This window comes from Aquarana catesbeiana, linkage group LG03 (assembly GCF_042186555.1).
Source record: "Aquarana catesbeiana isolate 2022-GZ linkage group LG03, ASM4218655v1, whole genome shotgun sequence".
Classification (NCBI taxonomy): domain Eukaryota; kingdom Metazoa; phylum Chordata; class Amphibia; order Anura; family Ranidae; genus Aquarana; species Aquarana catesbeiana.
The window spans coordinates 327,516,718-327,538,785 of NC_133326.1; the positions used below are offsets into that span (position 1 = coordinate 327,516,718).

The window sequence follows — 22,068 nt, forward strand, 5'->3', positions numbered from 1 at the left end:
CTAAAAAGAAGGATAGAAGGGTAAAACCTGCCGAATATGCCATAAGGATGCGGCACAGTGGTAAATCCCAACCAGGACACTACCTGCCTGGAGTTTGCATGTTCTTCCTGTGCCTGCGTGGGTTTCCTCTGGGTACTCCGGTTTCCTCCCACACTCCAAAGACATGCTGGTAGGTTAATTGGATCCTGTCTAAATTGGCCCTAGAATGTGTATGTATGAATGTGAGTTAGGGACCTTAGATTGTATGCTCCTTGAGGGTAGGGACTGAGAATGTACAATGTATATGTAAAGCACTGCATAAATTGATGGCGCTATACAAGTACCTGAAATAAATCAAATAAAGTATCAAAAGTCTCTGTTTCTGCAAGATTGGAGTGGGACCTAGAGGGGAAAGCAGAGATATTGTTCCTTCACCATGACATCTGCCCCAATTTATGCTGGGCAGTGCAGTCACCAAGCCAATGCCATTTTCTACCACAATGCCCAACATAAATCCCAAAACTTTACCAAAAGGTGTTAGGTGACTTAAGAAATTAGAGGTTGAACACATCCAACACACTTCATCCAGAACTTATACATTTATACTGTGATAAACATTTTATGGTGCAAGGAAGCAAAAGTTAAAGCATACTTACTTTGGGTTTGTTTTGTATACAGATCCATCGACACCCACTGTGACTCTACCCAGATGATGTGGCCTATTGTTCTTTATGCGGTTGGCAACTGCAGCAAGTCCAGCAGCACACAGCCTTGCAGACCTCAAAGCCACTGCGCAGCACACACACTTTACCCGGACACAGTCCTCTTCACTTGCCTTTAGACCAAAGACAGCCAAAACACTTTTGGTTTTTTCAAAAGGAAAATTGTCACTAGATGGGAGAAAGCACAAATATGTCACATACATGCTGCAAGTTTTGTTGAGTTACGCATAACAGTCATCGACTTCTGGAAAAGTAGCGTCATAATAACCACCAAGTGCATATTTTCCAGACTTCCATGTAGGAGCACCATATCGGCAGTGGCAAACCACTTTGCGGCACATGCTGCGCCACATTTATCATTACTCACAGTATGCCTGGGCTTAGAGCTGGCACAGAAAAGATAGCCTTTTCCTTTAAATCCACACATTCCCAACAATAGAAATAAAATTATGCCATAAACGTATACATGGTCACAAAATTTAGATCCAGGGTATGACCAGTAAAACAAGAATGTAGTGTGCCATCCTAAAAAGGAGAGGGGTATTGCATTGGGTGCCAATCACAGTGTTCTCCAGATTCCATAATTGACTATTCAGCCCAAAATATATGAAATGATTAAGCGACACTGTTCTTAACAATAAAAAAAATAAAAGTAAAATACGCAAACAATCACTTACTTCTCAATGTCTGATACGTCCTTAGTTCCAAAGGTTGCTTTGTTAAGAAGCTGCGGTGTTGACACACCGCCAAAGAGTAATCCCTGATTGGTCAGTTTGACTAGCACATGACGCACAATTTCTCCCATATACATTCCACTAATCATTTTATCAAAGCTGTGTGGAAACAGAAGGAATGAAGGCTTATCAATGAATGTGAGCAGTTTGGACTACATCTGTAAAGATAACTTGCATTCATATACATAAGAGTGCTACAACTTTGGGGCATATTGTAAAATGTTCCTCTACCCAGATCTGTTCATGTTCGCAATAAACCACAAACAACTTTAACAATGAAGGATTGCATACTCCATTGTTTGGAAGGAAAAAAAAAAAAAAAAAAAAGAGAAGGAGGAGGATAGAAGAAGAAGCGGGAGAAAAGGGAGCAGCTCACAAAGTGTTGTGCTGCGCCAAAAGCACAGTAAGGAAGGCTTATAGATGATGCAATGGTTGCAGGAAAGAAAAATCACTCGATTCCCCCATCAACACAATCAGTGTTGATGAAGGAATCCCTCCCGCTGAGCTATTGTGTTCTCCTTGTGGGGGAGCCGAGAACACAGTAAACTACATGTTGAAAGATGCTGCTGTTCTTTTGTGGTCATAGTGTACAACAAAATGCAAGTATAAGACTTCATCCACAAATCATGTATTCATGTCTTAAGTATATTCACTCACCTGCCCGATACACATCGTTAATCTTAAAGCATGGGTTAACTGCTCGTTTAGTCTAGGGACGCAAAGGAAAGCTGTGCTTACCTGGTCTTTTGATCCTCCAGAAAACCACGCTCCCCCACATCCAGCGGTGGACTGTTCCTGCTGTCCTCACATCCAGAACCAGTCTATGGGTGCAATGACATCAGGAACAGTCCATTCACAAGACCGCTAGGGTGCAGGAGTGACGGCGACCAGTCTTGCGGCCAGCGGACTAGGCAAGTATATCTCCCAATCCCCTAAACGAAAATATTTTTTTTGTCCTGGAGTTCTTCTTTAAGTACAGCTATATATGCTGATCATAAAAAGATCAAGCGCAAACCAGACATTATGGGGGAGAGTTACTAAAACTGAACCAATCAGAATCCAGGTTTTATTGTTAAAGCTTAATTAAAAACAAGCTGATGTTAGAAGCTGATTGGCTACCATGCACAGCTGCACCAGATTCTGAGCGCACCACTTTTAGTAAATCTCCAAGTGCATTTTTTTCAAACTAGGGACTAAGGCCGCGTACACACGGGCGGACTTTGACCGGACTTGTCCGACAAACTTTCCAGCGGACTTTCAACTGACTTTTTAATGAACGGACTTGCCTACACATGATCACACCAAAGTCCGATGGATTCGTACGTGATCATGTACACCGGACTAAAATAAGGAAATTGATAGCCAGTAGCCAATAGCTGCCCTAGCGTCGGTTTTTGTCCATCGGACTAGCAATCAGACAAGTGGATTTCTGGGTCCGGCGGAGTTACGACGTAAAGATTTGAAGCATGTTCCAAATCTAAAGTCTGTCAGATTTGCGACTGGAAAAGTCCGCTGAAGGTCCGGTGAAGCCCACACATGATCGGATTGTCCGCCTGATTTGGTCCGTCGGCATCTGTTGGACAAGTCCGGTCGAAAAGTCCGACCGTGTGTACGCTGCATAACACTGTGCAACATCTAAGTAGACTTTTTTATTTTATTTTATTTTTTTAAAAAGCAGACCTCAGATTCCATTCCAGGAGCTATAGATCTACCACTTTGTTGGATTCCTCTTTTCTCTTAGCCAGCTGGCACAGTGCTGCCTGCACCTGCACTAATCTGATTCATAAACCTCTGTGGGCAGCTCATCCATCAACAACAAGCAGCCCATAGAAGACTGCAGGTTCACAGCTGTTATAATAGAGGTTTTAATAGGAGGTGTACACTTTTTTAATTAACCCTAGATGACTGGGTAGAAGTACTGAAATGTGACTATTTAAACTATAGTTGAATCCTGTACTTTATTGTATTTCACGTTATCACATTTGTTTTGCAACAGCTGAACTAGTGAGATCCCATCTCCAGAACATAGATTAGCCTTCTCCCTATAACCTGTCCCCAGTACTCACATACACATCCCACAGCCACTACCCATGGTTCCTCTACTACACAGAAGGCACTCGTTTTTAGACCAGAAGTGAATGTGCATTTACTCCTCGGTAATAGGTCTTCAGCCTATGTGCATAAACTATTAAGAACTAGTCTCCAATAGTACATATGTTAAAGTAGATCTTCAGGAGAACCACTAGATAAGCAGTGGAAATACATATGTTTAGCATTTTACTTGCCAAAAGGTTTTGTAACTGTATTCAGTAACTAATTTAAACAGCACTTAGACCACTGCATTGCTGAACCCGGAAATACAATGCAAGTGAGTTACCTGCCAGGCTATATAAAATCAAATGACTGGCTATAGTGAATTACAGATTCTTTTGGCAGGTAAAACAGGAAATATATGCTCTAAAGCAAAATTTAGCTGTTAGTCTAAATTTCCCCTAAACTAATAAAGATGTACTTTTTACACCCTCTGGACTGATGACTGCATCCCTCCAACCACTCAGGACTGCTGGCCCTGCCAAAGAATTACACAACATTCCTCAAGACATTAAATATAAAAAGGTCTATTTATTCAATATACCACTATCTTAACCCTTTTAACCCCTTTCCACCACCTTCCAGCCCTTTAAGAGCTTCTAAACGGCGGAAGGCAAAGGTGGGCATTCGGATCATGTGACCACTGATTGACTGTCACAGAGGTTACATGATCGGAAAGCTTCCGATTGCAAGTAGCATCAGGAGCTTCCAGTTCCTGCCAGTGACTCAGCACAGAAAAGTGTTTACATAAGGCTGCATATATGCAGCCTCTTGGCATTAAAGCCCACCCGTTGAAAGACGGCTTATATGCGCCACGTTGGTGGAAAGAGGTTAAAGACCAAGTTCACGGTTAGTTTTTTTCTGAATTCCAGCTTCCCTGTGTGCCAATATACCATTAATGTACCTCTGTTGCAGAAAAAAAATCTTTGTTCTATTGTCTAGGCCTAGGGTAGGTTTTACATCATCCTCCTGCGCAGTTGTACTTTGGCAGGTTGGTTCCCCTGGGCGAGCCGCCATAACTGTACTTCAGTCCTTTAAGAGGCTGTAGGAGGCGCGCGCCCGCAGTGTGTGTCCGGCGGGTGGGATGACCGCCGGGCACCAGCGATCGCTCGTGACAGAGCGAGAAATGGGATCTGTGTGTGTGTGTGTGTAAACACACAAATCCCGGTTCTCTCAGGCGAGGGGAGACATCTCAAAAATGTGTCAAGTTTGCAATATCGCAGTCCGAAGGAAGGAAGGAAGGAAGGAAGGAAGGAAGGAAGGATGGAAGGAAGGAAGGAAGGAAGGAAGGCCATTACTAGTAAAAAAAATAATAAAAATGCCATAAATCTATTCCCCATTTTGTAGACGCTATAAATTTTGTGCAAACCAATATACGCTTCTTTTTTCTTTACCAAAAATATGTGGAAGAATACATATCCGCCTAAACCGAGGAAACTTTTTTTTTTTTTTTTAATTTGGGATTATAGCAAAAAGTAAACGATAGTGTTTTTTTCAAAATTGTCGCTCTTCTTTTGCTTCTAAAAAGAAAAACCGCAGGAGGTGATCAAATGCCACCAAAAGAAAGCTCTATTTGTGGGGGGAAAAAAAAAAAAGGATGTCAATTTTGTTTGAGTACAGCGACCGCGCAATTGTCAGTTAAAGCGACGCAGTGTCGTATCGCAAAAAATTGCCTGGTCATTGAGCAGCTAAGTCTTCCTGAGCTGAAGTGGTAAACCCTTTACAACAGTAAAAAAAAAAAAAAAATTATAATATATATATATATATATATATATATATATATATATATATATATATATATATATATATATATACATACATACATATATACATACATATACACACACACACATATACATACATATACATACACACACAGCATCCAAGAGGTGGGATTTAAACCTGGGCGCTACATATGTGTGTTCTTGTCCCAACACAGGGACCGGGCTTGTCACAGAGTCCGGGTTCCCGATCACCTGATTAAGCCCGATTAAGAAGATGAGTAGGGAAAACATACAGTACAACAATCACATATGCAACCCTGCAGAATCACATACATTTTAAAAATATTTCACCAACAGAATACCGAGCAGCTTAACAATGTAACAGCTATAGTAAGACATTGATGAACTCTGGTTCCTGTGTGTCACTATTCCCTGGATGTTGCCTTTACAGTGGACTGTATATAGATATTGTAACATTACATTTCCTTCTCTGTCCATTTTTTCCATAACCACCACTTCATCAACATTTAATTCCCACACTAAAAGGAGGGAAAAAAATTAAAAAAGTCTCTAAAAAGAAAAAAATTCTAAATGCATTATGACAACGAAACAATCTGAACCCACTCCACAAAGTATCCTATTCATGGATGGTACACATTTGCTAGTACAAATAAAAGACTAAATTTTATTCCAGTTTTTATCTCATCATTTTTCTTAAAATTGGCTTCTTTAAATGAGTAGCTAAAATGCCCAGGATTCCATGTACTGTTAAAAGTAAGCTTTATTTAAAATTATATATAGAGAAATTAGTTCAGAATCCTTGCTTTACATCTTTAAAAAGAAGGTTTGTCCAATACTTTCTTGCACTGTATGACCACTGGCATAATTACATTTTCTTTTGAGGTTAACATGAAGATATGCCATAATGGTAAAGTTTGTGAGCAGTGAAGTTCTGTAGTACTTAGATCATTTTGCTTCAGCTAATTGGAGATCAACATAGTATAGAAATAGTATAAAATACAAGAGAGGATTATAATTAGCTCTTAGAAGTTCAAAGACTCTGCTGTGTATTAGTTCTTACATTTGAAGATAGAGTTTGCAGTTCTGAAAGCACCTTCCACTTTTCCCTGTGTAGCAGACATTTGGCTGAACACGACTGTCAACTTTCTAAAATCAATGATGTTCATGAAGTATTCCATGTGTTTTCAACTGAATAATTTACATTACTCTTTTTAAAGATATGCTAAAAGCGTTATATGCATTACATCAACATAGCAATTATGAATTATTTCCAGTGTTACACCAATTCCAAGTTGTAATTTACCAGTGGCTGTGGAACTTCTATAGGCTGGTCATGATGGAAATTGAAGTCATGCAGCTTCAGGCCACCAAGGCTACTTTATAAGGAAGCTTGTAATGAGTGAAATACAGGGTTGCCATTGTTGCTCACCTTCTAGAAGTACCAGTTCCTGGTGTCTCTGGCTTCAATACTTTTTCACAATTCTTTACACTGACCTGAGGACATGCATGGAGATCAAGAAAGCCAAACTGATCTGCATACTTGTTCAATGCCAGTTATTCAAAGTACTAAAGCCACTGGAACAGCATGAGAACCAGGCAACTAACATTTTTAAAAAGGCAAGTAGTAACCCTCCACATATTCTTACCGCAGGTTTTGAATAGATATAGTGGCGTTTCCAAAAGTCTAGGCTCCTTAATCTCTTCTGCCATTGTGGCTTTTCCAAAATACTTGAATATATAATTGGTGTTGTTTTCTATCCATGTTCTCCAAAACTTACTAGATTAGAAAGCACCAAGTTACCCCCATTAGCTCATCCAAGTAGCATCACAGACTGTTTTTCTGGAACCCACAATTTCAGTCTAGATGAAGTAGCATCATGACCTCTACCATCAAAATACTTATGGCTATGAGAACAAAGAGTTTCACCAAGACAAGCTTAGCAACAGTAGGAGTGTCCTACTATTGCTTTCTGGACGGATGGAGGGAGCAAACTGCCCTGCAACATTAGGACATTATTTAACAGGGCTCCGCTTTACAATCAAAGTGGGGAGAAGAAAATTCCTCGCAAGAATTTATAAAGAATAAGGTCAGCTCTTTGCAGCACCTACCGTTGTCTTCCAGGTACTCTGGATGTTTGATCCACCTGTGAGTCATATTCAGTCACAATATCATTCAGTGTCCCATCATCTCCAAAACCTCCCCATTCTATGTTGATGCACATTGTACCTTCATCACCTTCCACAGCTTCCACATTTCCCATCTCCTCCATGTAACAGACATTGGTACCAGTACCTGTGGATAGACAGCAGGAGATTTAGTATTGCAACAGCTGATTCACTCCTGGACCAGCACAAGAAGAGCCCTTACTTACCAACAATAAATCCAACCTCACAGCTGTGGTCCTTGTAGCCACAACTCATCATTGTTCCAACCGTGTCATTGACAATGGCAATAACATCCACTTTATAATCCTGTAGAAAAAATATTTGTATAATAAACAGCAATGAGTCAGAAATGATAGTGATGGTTGAACAAATGATGTTCCAACGCTCACCCCACGTCTTTGGATGGCATCTTTTAGTAACTGGACAACATCTTTGCCCTCAACGCCAGAGCAGCGGAAACCTTTAGTCCAAGAGATAAGTACACTCTGTAGAGAGGAAACCAGGCATGTTATATCAGCTACATATTAGACATGTGCAATTCGTTTCGGTCCCAATGTAAATTCGGACAAATTTTGGGTTATTTGGATGCATCCGAAACTCCAATTGAAATAGTAATGAATTTTGTAGAAATTTGTTTGTTTTCCAACAAATTCCAAGAATGATTCGAATTCAGATCGGTCAAAAAAAAAAAAAAATGATCGACCAATTCAAATTCTGTGTGAAGAATAGCTGGTTGTTAAAGACTGGGCTATGAAGCACAACCGATGACTCATCAGCTGTCATCGGGCTTCCCCACTGAGATATGAAAAGTAAACAAAAAATAAAATCGGCAATTGAAGAAAAAAAACAAACACACACACACCACACCGTGTGGGAAACCCCCCCAAATCCATAGACCCTTACCTGAGCATACAGCAAAGGAAGGGGGGGGGGTGTACAAGCAAGCATTCCCTGCTCCTGAACCATACCAGTCCACATGCCCCCCACGAGAACCTTGTCCCCATGTTGATGGGGACAAGGGCCTCTTCCCCACACCCCTGGGTGGTGGTTGTGGAGGTCTGCGGGTGGGGGGGGGCTTATCGGAATCTGGAAGCCCCCTTTTTAACAAGGGGGTCCCCCACTATGTGAAGGAGTATGAAAAAATTACAAAAAATTGTACCAAAAAAAAAAAAAAAAAAAAGGAAGTGTAAGCAGTGAAGACAACACGAGTTGACAATACCTTTATTTTTGTTTTTTATTTATTTTTTTTAAGTCCCCCCCGGTGTAGATCCATTGTCAATCATGACGCCCGCCTCAGCCGAGAAAAAAAACAAAAAAAACAAAAAAAAAAAAAAACCCCTTTCTCATAAACTTTTTTTTTTTTTATCTTTTGGTGTAGGGTTCCCTTTAAAATATATACTAGACTTTTCTATTCTTTTGTTTAACATTTCAACTCTCAGCAGGGAAGCCCGCTGACAGCTGATGAGTCAGTTGTTAAAGGGTAAGTTCACCTTTACAGAAAAATCTGTAAGGTGAACTTACACAGAACCCCCTCTTCACACAGCCCCCTCCCCCCCGTCCCGCTGACCTGGAGCGCTCCGATCACCTGCACTGACACATCGGGTCGCCGCCTCACCGTTCCAGGGATTAGAAATTCCCCGCAGCTCAATCTCCAAAAAGTACCTCGTCAGGAGGTACATTTAGGAGCATTCTAATTGTTCGGCACTGATCAATCAGAACCCGTGTAGCCCATCCTGTCACCGCGTGTGAAGGGGAGAGAAAGCAACGGGGATTTCAAATCCCCGAACCGGTACAGCGGCGATACGATCTGTCAGTGCAGGGGGGGGATCACTGGACTCTAGGGTTGCGGGAAGAGGGGGGGGTAGTGCAATGGGGAGAGGGTCCAGTGTCCAGATTTTCTGTAAAAAGGTGAACTTACACTTTAAAGGATGCGGCAGGCCGGCTTTCTGGCCCGCTCCATACCAGCGATTCTTCATGCAGAATTTAAATCTGTCGATCATTTTAAGACCGATCCAAATTCGAATTGTTTTGAAAATTTGGAATTCGTTCAAATAATGAATATAAACAATACTAATTCAGAAATGAATCAACGAAAAACTAATCTTACATTGCTGTCTAACAGATATTAGAGGCAAAAGCATGTGCAAACTTCTGGACAGAGTTTACTGAAAGGGACATTAGAATAAAAGGTTACCTTGTCTAGCTGACTCTGCACACAAGGGAATGAGAAGGTGAATCCCAGGGGGAAAACCGCTTGACTGAGATTGCGATGTTGAAGGAAACGGCCAAGGCAATCAGCAACGTGGTCAAACAGCTGCAGACATGCATAAAGGAATAGTCAAATTTTGAAATTCCTCAGTTAAAATGCATATGTAATGAAAGATTGTGAAAGCCACTGCAAAACCTCCTTCTGAAATGCTAGTTGCCTGGCTGTCATGCTGATCCAGTGGCTTCAGTAAATAGAGAAATTCATCTAGAACAAGTATGCAGATCAGATGTATTTACACTCTGATTTTCTAACATTCACACTTGTTCCAGGTCAGTGACTCAACGCATTGGAAACAGACAAGCAGGCAACTAGTATTGAAGAAGAGGGCAGCAATAAAAGTCACTATTCTTGTCTCAGTACACATCATTTTAATTCAGTTTTACAATCAAGTATTTTTTTTATTTTTTTAAGAACATCTGTAGGAAAAAATGCTGTCTAGCTTTATGCGCAAAAATTACACCCAGAATTTCTGAGTTATGGTACAGACGCAACTTATTATAGAGCCAGTTATTACAAACGGTCTCATGATCCAACACGATAGAACATCCAAACACATAAGGGACAGGTATCAATTTTGTTACACAACAAAGCAATATTAAACAGGAGCAGTGAGACAGATTGTGCAACAGATTTACTACAAGATTACAAGCTTGAATTGTAAATTTCTCACTCAGCTGCACTAAAGTAGCACAAAGACAGAAGGAATCTGACCATTGTGGCCCATCAATAGGAGGTGCCGCTTCCCCTAAGATCGATATAGAGGAATAAAAAAAAAAAAAAAAAAAATTTATATATATATATATTATATATATATGTATATATATATATATATATATATATATATATATATATATATATATATATATATATATATATATATATATATATACATACATACATACATACATACACAGTGGCTTGCGAAAGTATTCGGCCCCCTTGAACTTTTCAACCTTTTGCCACATTTCAGGCTTCAAACATAAAGATATCAAATTTAAATTTTTTGTGAAGAATCACCAACAAGTGGGACACAATTGTGAAGTGGAACGAAATCTATTGGATATTTTAAACTTTATTAGCAATTAAAAAACTGAAAAGTGGTGCGTGCAAAATTATTCGGCCCCTTTACTTTCAGTGCAGCAAACTCACTCCAGAAGTTCAGCAAGGATCTCTGAATGATCCAATGTTGTCCTAAATGACTGATGGTGATAAATAGAATCCACCTGTGTGTAATCAAGTCTCTGTATAAATGCACCTGCTCTGTGATAGTCTCAGGGTTCTGTTGAAAGCGCAGAGAGCCATGAAGACCAAGGAACACACCAGGCAGCTCCGTAATACTGTTGTGGAGAAGTTTAAAGCCGGATTTGGATACAAAAAGATTTCCCAAGCTTTAAACACCCCAAGGAGCACTGTGCAAGCGATCATTTTGAAATGGAAGGAGTATCAGACCACTGCAAATCTACCAAGACCTGGCTGTCATTCTAAACTTTCAGCTCAGACAAGGAGAAGACTGATCAGAGATGCAGCCAAGAGGCCCATGATCACTCTGGATGACCTGCAGAGAACTACAGCTGAGGTGGGAGAGTCTGTCCATAGGACAACAATCAGTCGTACACTGCACAAATCTGGCCTTTATGGAAGAGTGGCAAGAAGAAAGCCATTTCTCAAAGATATCCATAAAAAAGTCTCGTCTAAAGTTTGCCACAAGCCAGCTGGGAGACACACCAAACATGTGGAAGAAGGTGCTCTGGTCCGATGAAACCAAAATCCAACTTTTTGGCCACAATGCAAAACGATATGTTTGGCGTAAAAGCAACACAGCTCATCACACTCAACACACCATCCCCACTGTCAAACATGGTGGTGGCAGCATCATGGTTTGGGCCTGCTTTTCTTCAGCAGGGACAGGGAAGATGGTTAAAATTGAGGGGAAGATGGATGCAGCCAAATACAGGACCATTCTGGATGAAAACCTGTTGGAGTCTGTAAAAGACCTGAAACTGGGATGGAGATTTATCTTCCAACAAGACAATGATCCCAAACATACAGCAAAATCTACAAAGGAATGGTTCACAAATAAACGTATCCAGGTGTTAGAATGGCCAAGTCAAAGTCCAGACCTGAATCCAATCGAGAATATGTGGAAAGAGCTGTTCACAAACGCTCTCCATCCAACCTCACTGAGCTCCAGCTGTTTTGCAAGGAAGAATGGGCAAGAATTTCAGACTCTCGATGTGCAAAACTGATGGAGACATACCCCAAGCGACTTGCAGCTGTAATCGCAGCAAAAGGTGGCTCTACAAAGTATTAACGCAAGGGGGCCGAATAATTTTGCACGCCCCACTTTTCATTTTTTATTAGTTAAAAAAGTTTCAAAAATCCAAAAGATTTCGTTCCACTTCACAATTGTGTCCCACTTGTTGGTGATTCTTCACAAAAAATAAAAATTTTATATCTTTATGTTTAAAGCCTGAAATGTGGCAAAAGGTTGAAAAGTTCAAGGGGGCCGAATACTTTCGCAAGCCACTGATTATATATATATATATATATATATATATATATATATATATATATATATATATATATATATATATATATATATCTATATATCTATATATATATATATATATATATATCTATATCTATATCTATATCTATATATATCTATATCTATATATATATATATATATATATATATATATTTATTTATTTATTTATTTTTTTATTGGGTTCCCTTAGAATTTCCTCAGGGAGCAGGGGGGGCATCTGATTTAGAGGAGGACTCTGATGAGGATACCTTATGTTGAGTGGTTTTATTTTACTTGAAAAGGTGGATGCGATTGGCCTACTGTGATGGGCATAGTGAGCCTGCAATTGACGATCAGTTCTATCTAGCAGTAAATATAATCACCTGGTAAATGGCTATTTACAGTCCTGCATTACTAAGTTTAATTTTTCAGTTTGTTTGCATCCCCCCAAAAATTTTGGAGCACCAGCTGCCACTGAGTCTGATCCTATCCTCTTCTTAATTATGTATCTGTTTAGAGTGGACACCTTCAACCCTCAGTAATAAACCCGTCTCAGAACTTTGCAAACGGTCTCAATTGACTGCCCTGAAATACAGGCACACCAGCTTGTTAACCCATGCCGGAGACTTTACTGATGAGAGGCAGTATGATTCGCGACTAATTGTTACACTTATTTGCTTGCCAATCCGCCCACCATGGCTAATACAAAAGCAAAATAAAGCATGTCAAAAAATGTGAAAGCCATTTAAAAAATGGCTTAAATTATTAAAGTTTCAAAACTTTAAAAAACATGTTCAAAGAAAATATTCTATACTTTCCCTATAAAAACATAAAAAATGTTCTCAACACACAGGTACTTCAAACGTAGCCTGTGCTTTTAAAAATAAATGATTACAAAGAAATAGGGAAAAGGAAAAGCAGAATATTGGCTAGATAATACAGCAGTCCCATCACTGAGGTGAACACTGGTAATTGAGGTTTATTTTGCCAGCATGATCGTATGTAAAATCAGTCAGTGAAAACAAAGCTGGGAGCATTGGCATATAAAAAAAATAAAAATAAGTGAAAAATAATAATCTTAAAACTATTTGCTGCTTGCTATGGATTCTAATGAACGCAGTTTATACTAAAAAGATCTAAAAAGGCCAATCCAAGCTACTATTTAAACGTTACTGTATATATTAACATATGATAGCTTAGTATCTCACAAAAGTGAATACACATTTTTGTAGATATTTTATTATAATCTTTTCATGTGACAACACTGAAGAAATGGCACTTTGCTACAATTTAAAGTAGTAAATGTAAAGCTTGTATAACAGTGCAAGTTTGCTTTTCCCTGAAAATGCCGCAACAGCAGAGAGAGAGAATTTTGCCCCTGTTCAAATCATTAGTAAGACCTCATCTGGAATATGCAGTTTAGTTTTGGGCTCCAGTTCTCAAAAAGGATATCGGGGAACTGGAGAAAATGCAGAGAAGGGCAACCAAACTGATAAGAGACATGGAGGAGCTCAGCTATGAGGAAAGATTAGAGGAACTGAATTTATTCACTCTTGAGAAGAGGAGAATAAGGGGGGATATGATCAACATGTTCAAATATATAAGGGGTCCATATAGTGAACTTGGTGTTGAGTTATTCACTTTACGGTCAACACAGAGGACACGGGGGCACTCTTTACGACTGGAGGAAAAGAGATTTAATCTCCAAACACGGAAAGGTTTCTTCACAGTAAGAGCTGTGAAAATGTGGAATAGACTCCCGCCAGAGGTGGTTCTGGCCAGCTCAGTGGATTGCTATAAGAAAGGCCTGGATACTTTCCTAAATGTACACAATATAACTGGGTACTAGCATTTATAGGTAAAGTTGATCTAGGGAAAATCCGATTGCCTCTTGGGGGGGGGATCAGGAAGGAATTTTTTCCTCTGCTGTAGCAAATTGGAGCATGCTCTGCTGGGTTTTTTTTTTGCCTTCCTCTGGATCAACTGTGGGTATAGAATTGGGTATATTGGATTGTACGATATTTATTTATTTATTTTTTTTTTGGGGGGGGGGTTTATGGTTGAACTGGATGGACTTGTGTCTTCTTTCAACCTGACTAACTATGTAACTATAATTAAAAGAATTTGAACAGAAATAAAATTTCCTGTTAATATTTTAGACAAGAATAAAGATTTAGGCACCAGCTATTCAGGTTATTTTTGAAAGCTGTTTCGCTACCAAAATTGATTACTGAACAGTAGCAATCGTTATCTGATTAAAACAAACTGCTCTCTAGGGTACAAGCTACACTAGCTATTAATTGTGCACAATCACAACCTTGTGCAACAAATACCTACTACAGACATCCCAACCTGCAAAAAATAATTTCAGGGAGGTGGCGCTCCTGTCCTGGATCTGTCAGACCCCTGATATCTCACCAAAGCGTGCCCCCCCCCCCCCCCCCCAACAGGCCTGATAAAAATAAGAATTAAAAAAAATAAATACATTTTAAAAAAAAAAGGTAATAATTGTAAAACAATAAAGAACCCTGAAAACAAAAAAGGAGTATATCAAAATTGTAAAAAATAAAATAACGAAAAACACCCCATACACTAATGACAGTCCACTGTCACGTGACATTAAAAAAAAACAAAAAAAACCACAAGTGTATAGGTACTTGTACTCGGTCTTAAAAAAGTGGCATCTGTGCAACCCCAATACAGAGAAATGGGGAAAATCACCTGAAATCTGTACTTCCCTTTGATCAGTGCCCCCCAACAAAGTCACGTGGGAGAATTGACCAGTCAAGATTTCCCATCAAATTATTTCACCTGCCTCCCAGGCACCAGCACTCCTCTAGAGTTTCCATGCTCCCACCATATGTGTACACCACTCAGGGGGTGCCTGCACGGTCGCCAGGCTTTGTGTGGAAACAAACAGAGAGCCAGCCAGGAACACAGTTCTGCCAGAGAAGACATTGCAGTGTATAACAGTAATGAGCGCCGTCCTCACTCTCACCAGCTCTCTCACTCGCTCCTAGACTCACCCCTCCCTCTGTTTGAATCCAACACCAGCTTGCTCCTGCCTTATCTGTTGCTTTGGTGTCACCCCTCTGGCGGGTGACAACCGGGTTTGGACCACACCCCCAAAATGCGAGAGACTCCTACACCTCGCAGGAGACTTGGGATGTCTGCCTACTACGTTCTAAGTAGCCAACACCATAGGGAGACATTTGTTCCAGAAGTTAGCAATCATTCTAATCATTCTAAGACTAATTTAGTTTCATGACCGAGCTACTAAAAATACACTCCAAGTAACCTAAGCTGGTCATACACAGTTTTTTTCTTTCAGCCTGCAGGGATGGATGAATCTCTCCTCCCCCAGCTTTCAAAATGTCTGAAAATAAAAGTGGCCACAGTGCAGACATCAATATGAGCATACATCATTTAATAAAAGCACACTCACATATGGGTAAGTGAAGGACTGAAAAACTATGAAGACGGTGAAGAGCAGCGCAGCTGGCCGACACAAACAGCTGTCATGCACTTACTCCAGGACCGCCAGAGGGGGTAGGAAGCATCTGCAGGCTTACTGGATCAAAGTAGCAACCATTGAGGGTGAAAAGGGGGCGTGTACAATGCGTATGAGTCTGCTGCACAAATTTCCTAGAGGCTGTGAATAGGGCTTTGGGCTAAGAGACTACTGCATCGAAAAGTGCAGCTGTTCTGGTAAGAGACTTATCCCTGGAATTGTGCCAGAGTGTGACCATTGCGCCTGGGGACATGGCTGAAAGTGGAGCATGTGTGCAGGAACATGATGGCGGCAGAACCTGCCGATATAAGATGGCTGCCCGAGGCCTGGGGAGAGGGCTTAGAATCTGAAGAGTGTCTGGCCACAGGGGTTACCATTAATGAGCCATGAGCCGCTTTATGCCAGGAAGGACTTTGCTGCTGGGTTTACATAGAGATGTGCCATTTCTTGGGTCACTGAACTGGGAATCCCCCAGGCCACATGGCCCATGACTGTACGACTGCTGCTGTGTTCCAGAGACTAACTGTTCTGGAACCATTAGAACTAAAACCGTCTAGAGAGGCTACTTGAGAGGTTTGCTTTGAGAAGAGCATCAGGAACCATTTGCTGTACCTCGTGGGACTAATGCATTAATACCATATGCTGCACTGGTGAGAGGCTTCTGGTCACTCCCAAGCCTGTGGGAATACAAATACCTCTGTAAGGTGTGAATGCACTCAGCAAAGTAAGGACCCCAATGCAAGCAGTACCTTAGTCAAGTAGTTCCCTAGCCAGTGGAGTAAGAGGTCCTTTGTTTCACTTAGGCCAGGACTTTATGCTAGTTATGCAATTCATGTGCTGCCCCCTTAATGATGTACAATTGCAATATTGTTCACTTGCTATCGGTTCTCCCCCCTCCCCCCCTACAGTCTTCTGTTTCAATGCATTTTTTTTTTTTTTTTTTTTTTTTAAGCATACCTGATTGCAGGTAAGGGTGGGTCATCACTAGTGCAAACCCAAACAATCAAGTGGCTACTCCAGGGGTAGTGCTACACTAACTAAACGTATTGACCGCAGAGGCTCAACATATAAAACGGGTAATGATAATTTTCAGAAGGAGAGAATAGCAAAGTCAGCTCCTAGGTATTTCTTATAGCATGTTCACACTTGATCCATTTTGAACACATGAATTTCTACTTTAAATCAATAGAAAATGCAAGTTAAAATGCTAAAATGTATTTACCTTGTGGTGCAAAGTGTATGCAAATGAAACATAGATGTCTTAAGATTTAAATGCAAGCCAAGTAAACTCCCCAATGCTTTTCTGGGTTTTAAAAGCCGCTTTCATCCTTCAGGACCACTCTGGACAGCCCTGCACTAACACCTGATAATACTGTAAGGCTCAGGAATCAGGGCCGAATCTTTGCCTGAATTCGGCCCTGAAATGGAGCCAAAGACGCAGAGTTTCTGTGCAGTGCACTCCGCAGCCGCCCAGAAGAGATGTGAATATCCTATTCTCCTGCTATGCAAATTGGATGCCAGGAAACCTGCATCCAATTTGCATAGGTGTGAAGCCAGCCTTAAGACCCCTTTCACACTGAGGCGTTCAGGTGCTAAAGGGCTAAAAATAGCGCCTGAAAAACGCCTCCCCTACCACCCCAATGTGAAAGCCCGAGTGCTTTCACACTAGGTCACTGCGCTGGCAGGACGTTAAAAAAAGCCCTGCAAGCAACATCTTTGGGGTGGTAGAGGAGCAGTGTATACACTGCTCCTCCACCAGCCCTGCCCATTGAAATTAATGGGCACCGCTGCCGAAGCGCCTGCAAAGCGCTTCGGGCAGCGGCTCTACACGGGTGCCATTAACCCATTCTTCGGCCGCTAGCGGGAGGGGGGTCTAAAAGCACCCCGCTAGTGACCGAAAAGTGTCAGTAAAACTAAGGTAAAGCTAACGTGGCTCTGTTAGCGTGAAAGGGCTCTGAAAGGTAAAAATAAGAATGGGGGTAAACCCCAATGTCAGTGGCATTACTCATATGAACATACCTGTTCACCTGTTCCAGTTCTAATTTTTTCAGATATATCAAATTCTTCTTTGTCCATCTCCACTCCAGAAGCACGGCTTAACTTTACCTTGAGAATTCGAAATTTGGCTCCTCCCAGATCCAGTACCAAGAAATCACCACATTCTAGAAGAAAACCACATTAAAGAAAACTATCAGAGTGAAACTGCAACTGTTATCAAGGCACTGATCTTTATAGAGAACATTAAACCAGTAATTCTTTTATACAGGATTTATATAGCGGCAACAGTTTATGCAGCGCTTTGCAATTTAAAAGGGAGACCGTACTGTTACAATAAAATACAAGAGAGGGTTAGGAGGGCCCTGCTCAAAAGAGCTTATGATTTAATAGGATGGGACAAGTGGTACAAAAAGGTTGCAACTGTGGGGAATAATCTGATGGAATTGGTAAAAAAGAAGATGATCGATTGGTGGCGCGATAAGCTTCCCTGGAGAATTTTCAGGGGGTCGCCTGAAGGCAGCCAGAGTATTAAATAGCCGGACAGATTGAGGTAGAGAGTTCCAGAGGATGGGAGAGGCTCTGGAGAAGTCTTGGAGCATGGGAGGAGGAGACAAGGGAGCTTGAGAGCAGGAGGTCTTGAGGAGGCCTTGTATGTTGTGGTTATTTTGAATTAAATTTGCTGGGCGATCAGAAGCCAGTGTAGATGGAGAGAGGTGGCAGACACTGAGCAACTGGTAAAAGTAGATGAATCTGGCAGCAGCATTTATAATAGACTGAAGAGGGGAGGGATAGCCTGTGTAGAGGTAGGCCTATGAGAAGGGCGTTGCAATAGTCAAGGCGAGCGATAACAAGGAGAGAATGAGTAGCTTGATGGTTTCATTAGTTAAAAAGGAGCGAATTTTAGAGATGTTACAGGAGGTGAAGGCTACACACTTTTGACAACGATTGGATTTGGGGCTGAAAGGACAGGTCAGAGTCTAGGATTACACCTAGTACCCATGCATTAGGGGAGGGATTGAGGTTTGCATTATTGACCTTGATGGTATTAGCAGGTTATTGAATAATTATGAGATGGAAGCTTGTTGTATGCAGCAGAACACCTTTACTCATGGAGGATATCTTTATTAGGGATGGGCAAACGGTTCGGCCCGAGCACGAGTTTGGGCCAGACTTTAGCTGTTGGGCCGTTCGCAATAGAAGCTTTGCCCAGTCAGAGCACTCTCAAAGCCATGATTGGACGCTGTCATGATGACTGTAAACAATCATGGCTCATTGCTCTTAATCCCGCACCACACTATAAAAGTATTCTTTCTATAGCAGCCATTTGTAGTGCAATAGCAGCGTGGAGAGAGACAGAACAGGGCTCTGTTCAGTGCTATTAGACAGTTAGTGTGCCATTCTGATTCTATTGTCAGTAGAATATCAGTTTAGTGTGAATCTAGGGAGTTCAATGTGAGTCAAGTGCAACCACCATTCATTTTTACATTAGAATGAATGTAGAGATAGTTCAGTCAGTGTAGTGGAAAAATATAAATAAATAAAACAGGGGGGTGAAATTGTATTTTACACTTGTGCAAAAAGTTATACTGTGTTATTTATTGGGGCTGGAAGTTGAACCATTTTTTAATTGCAATTCTTCCAAGTGCTTATGTAGCGCTAATTTTATACAACGAATCCTATTTCACTATGGAAGGCTGCCTTTCCTTTTATGCCTTGCTGATGATCGGACATCTGGAGGTTTGACCATTCGCTGTATGTGACTCCTGCAATGGGAGTCGCAGTCATGTAATTCTGGTGAGTAGGCTGTGTGACAGGTGTTGGTGGAGGAAGACCCATAGTCACTTTTTGCTGGATAAGGCAACTTCTGGACCATTGGAAGTCCTTTGATGGAAGTTTATGGACACTATACCTTTATGCGATTGATTTTTTGGACACTTTATTTCCATTTATAACTGCTGTAGATATCTGGTGGTAGACACAAATGTGTTTGCACTTATGCACTTTACAGTGAACATTGTATAGATTTCATAATCTATGTCATCCACTGGAGAAATCATCCAGTGGTTGTTCACGATTTTGCATTTATAGTTGATGTATACATAGGGTGCGCAGTTTATCACAATATCAGTGAGTGTACTGACCATTTAATGCAGTATATTTTATTGCATTACTGAAAGTTTAACTCCATATATTTCAGTGTGTTACTGCACATTTGACGCAGTACATTATAGTGTATCCGTTGAGTGTGTCTGTGCAGTGAATACTCAAATTAAAAAGTGCACCAAACACCACTTTCCATTGATTAAAGTGCATTTACGTACACATCTTTATTACATTTTGTTAATAAGCACCCCCCCATATCATGTCTGGGAGGACAGCAAGGAGAGGTTGACATTCCCATGACATTGTAAGGGGGCCAGCAGGGTATGTGTCCACAGGCAAAGGTGGACGTGGTCAGTCCTCAAGCAGGGCATCATTTTCTCTGTTTAGTAATGTTGCCTGTGCTATCCAGCCACAGCATGCAGAGGAGGTGGTGGACTGGCTTTGTAAACCCTTTCTCATTCTCCGTCACCCAAGCAGAAACTAGAGCGCAGTCCCCTGCAACTGCCAGAGTGGCTAAACCTGCCTCCTTGTCCACAGTTTTTCTTGCCATAGTCCCAGCAACAGGCATGGAGGAGTCAGCGGAGTTACTTGAACACAGCATCAGGCAATTGCTCCTTGGCAATTCACAGCCAATGATTCGATTCAGATGTTGGTTCTGAGGTTAAGGAAGGCAGGAAAATGAGCCTATAGAGGGGAGAACACTAGTACACATATTGGCATTCATGTTCCCCCAGCCACAGCTTATTGCGATAATGCCGACGTCACTGACGCAACTTGTGTGCCAGATAAAACAGAGGCAGAAAGTGAGGCTGAGGCAAAACCCCAAACGAGGCAGCAATCATGGAAGAGTAGAGAACAGCCACCCTATTCCATCACATTGTGGAGTCGTTATCTACGGGCCCACTTCTCACAGCTCAGCTGTCAGGGCCTTTTGTAGTACATGTGCAGCCGATCGCATTGTTACCACTTGGAAACTTTGTCTCAAGCACATCAAGTGTGGCAAAAACCACCAACCATTTTGGTACCTCATGCTTGACAAGGCATTTAACCTCCCACCACTCAGCCCCTTGGCAAGAGCACCTAAAAGCCACACAAAAAGGGGCACAAATATGTCCCTCCTCACTCATCTTAGTCTGTCCCTGCTATAGCTCATGACCTCTCAGCAGCCTCCACTGAGAGGGATGATTGTATAGTTCAGGGTGTCCCAGGTCCTTGCAGCACATCTGCCAGCAGCACACCACCAGCTGTAGACTATAGCCAGCAAATTTCTCTGCCCCATCTGCTGCAGCAAAAAAATAAATAAAATACAGTCCCTGCCACCCACATGCCCAGCGTCTAAATGCAAGCTTGTCAAAGCAGCTGGCTCTACAATTTCTGCATTTCTGCCTTTCTGCCTGGTGGAATATGCCCCCCCTCCGTGAATTTGCAGAATGTGCTGTACCACAATGGCAGGTTCCCAGTCGTTATTTCTTTTCACGCAAGGCTTGCAACTCTAAAGGAAGCAGGATAGGGCACAGTGCTGCAGCTTGTTGTGCTCCCACGTCTCCATACAGCTGGTGATGATGCAAGATTTGTCAGCTCTAACCCCTCCTCCTCCATACCCTCCTCTGTTGAATTGTCCTATGAATCTCAAGTACCCCCTAAGCGTTCAGAGGTCTATTCAATGAGTCTGGCCAAATAGGTGCCATGCAGTGCTGCAGCTGGTGTGTCTAGGGGACAGGAACTACACCAGAGGAGAGATTCTTGCAGCTCTGCAGGGACAGCCACAGAGGTTGTTCACGCCACACCAGCTGGAGCCTGGAATGGTGGTGTGTGATAATGGCACAAACCTCCTATCTGCCCTTGGGCAGGGAAGGTTGACACATGTGCCATGTGCTCGGTTGGCTGAACTTCAGCGGGAATTCCACCTGCCCGCAAACCGCCCAATTTGTGACATGCCCACCAGGTGGAACTCGACTTTGGCAATGCTGCAGCAGCTGCACATGCAGCAGAGGGCCGTCAAAGAGTACCTGTGTGAGTATGGCACAACGACAGGCTCAGGCCGGCTTGGCTCCCCCCCCCCCCCCACACCAATGGCTGCTCATAAAGGATGCATGCACTATACTGTCACAATTTGGAGGAGACCACAAAGGATGGTGAGTCGTGACAATGCATGCATCAGTGACACAATCCCTGTTGCGTTCCTGCTGGAGCAGACTCTGCGTGGCATTATGGACAGGGCA

The 22,068-nt window shown here is 41.8% G+C and overlaps 1 protein-coding gene across 2 annotated transcripts in view; it reads right to left on the reverse strand.

Moving 5' to 3' along the window:
- The window catches only part of HK3 (hexokinase 3), a 172,434-nt gene that overhangs the window by 47,204 nt on the left and 103,162 nt on the right, over window positions 1–22,068 (reverse strand). For both annotated transcript variants that reach the window (XM_073620473.1, XM_073620474.1), the window contains exons 4-10: window positions 17,765–17,907; window positions 9,632–9,751; window positions 7,827–7,922; window positions 7,644–7,743; window positions 7,381–7,564; window positions 1,379–1,534; window positions 636–869 (exon numbers count right to left, since the gene is read on the reverse strand). In XM_073620473.1, coding sequence (XP_073476574.1) covers window positions 636–869; window positions 1,379–1,534; window positions 7,381–7,564; window positions 7,644–7,743; window positions 7,827–7,922; window positions 9,632–9,751; window positions 17,765–17,907 — 1,033 coding nt within the window. The remainder of the gene's footprint in view (window positions 1–635; window positions 870–1,378; window positions 1,535–7,380; window positions 7,565–7,643; window positions 7,744–7,826; window positions 7,923–9,631; window positions 9,752–17,764; window positions 17,908–22,068) is intronic.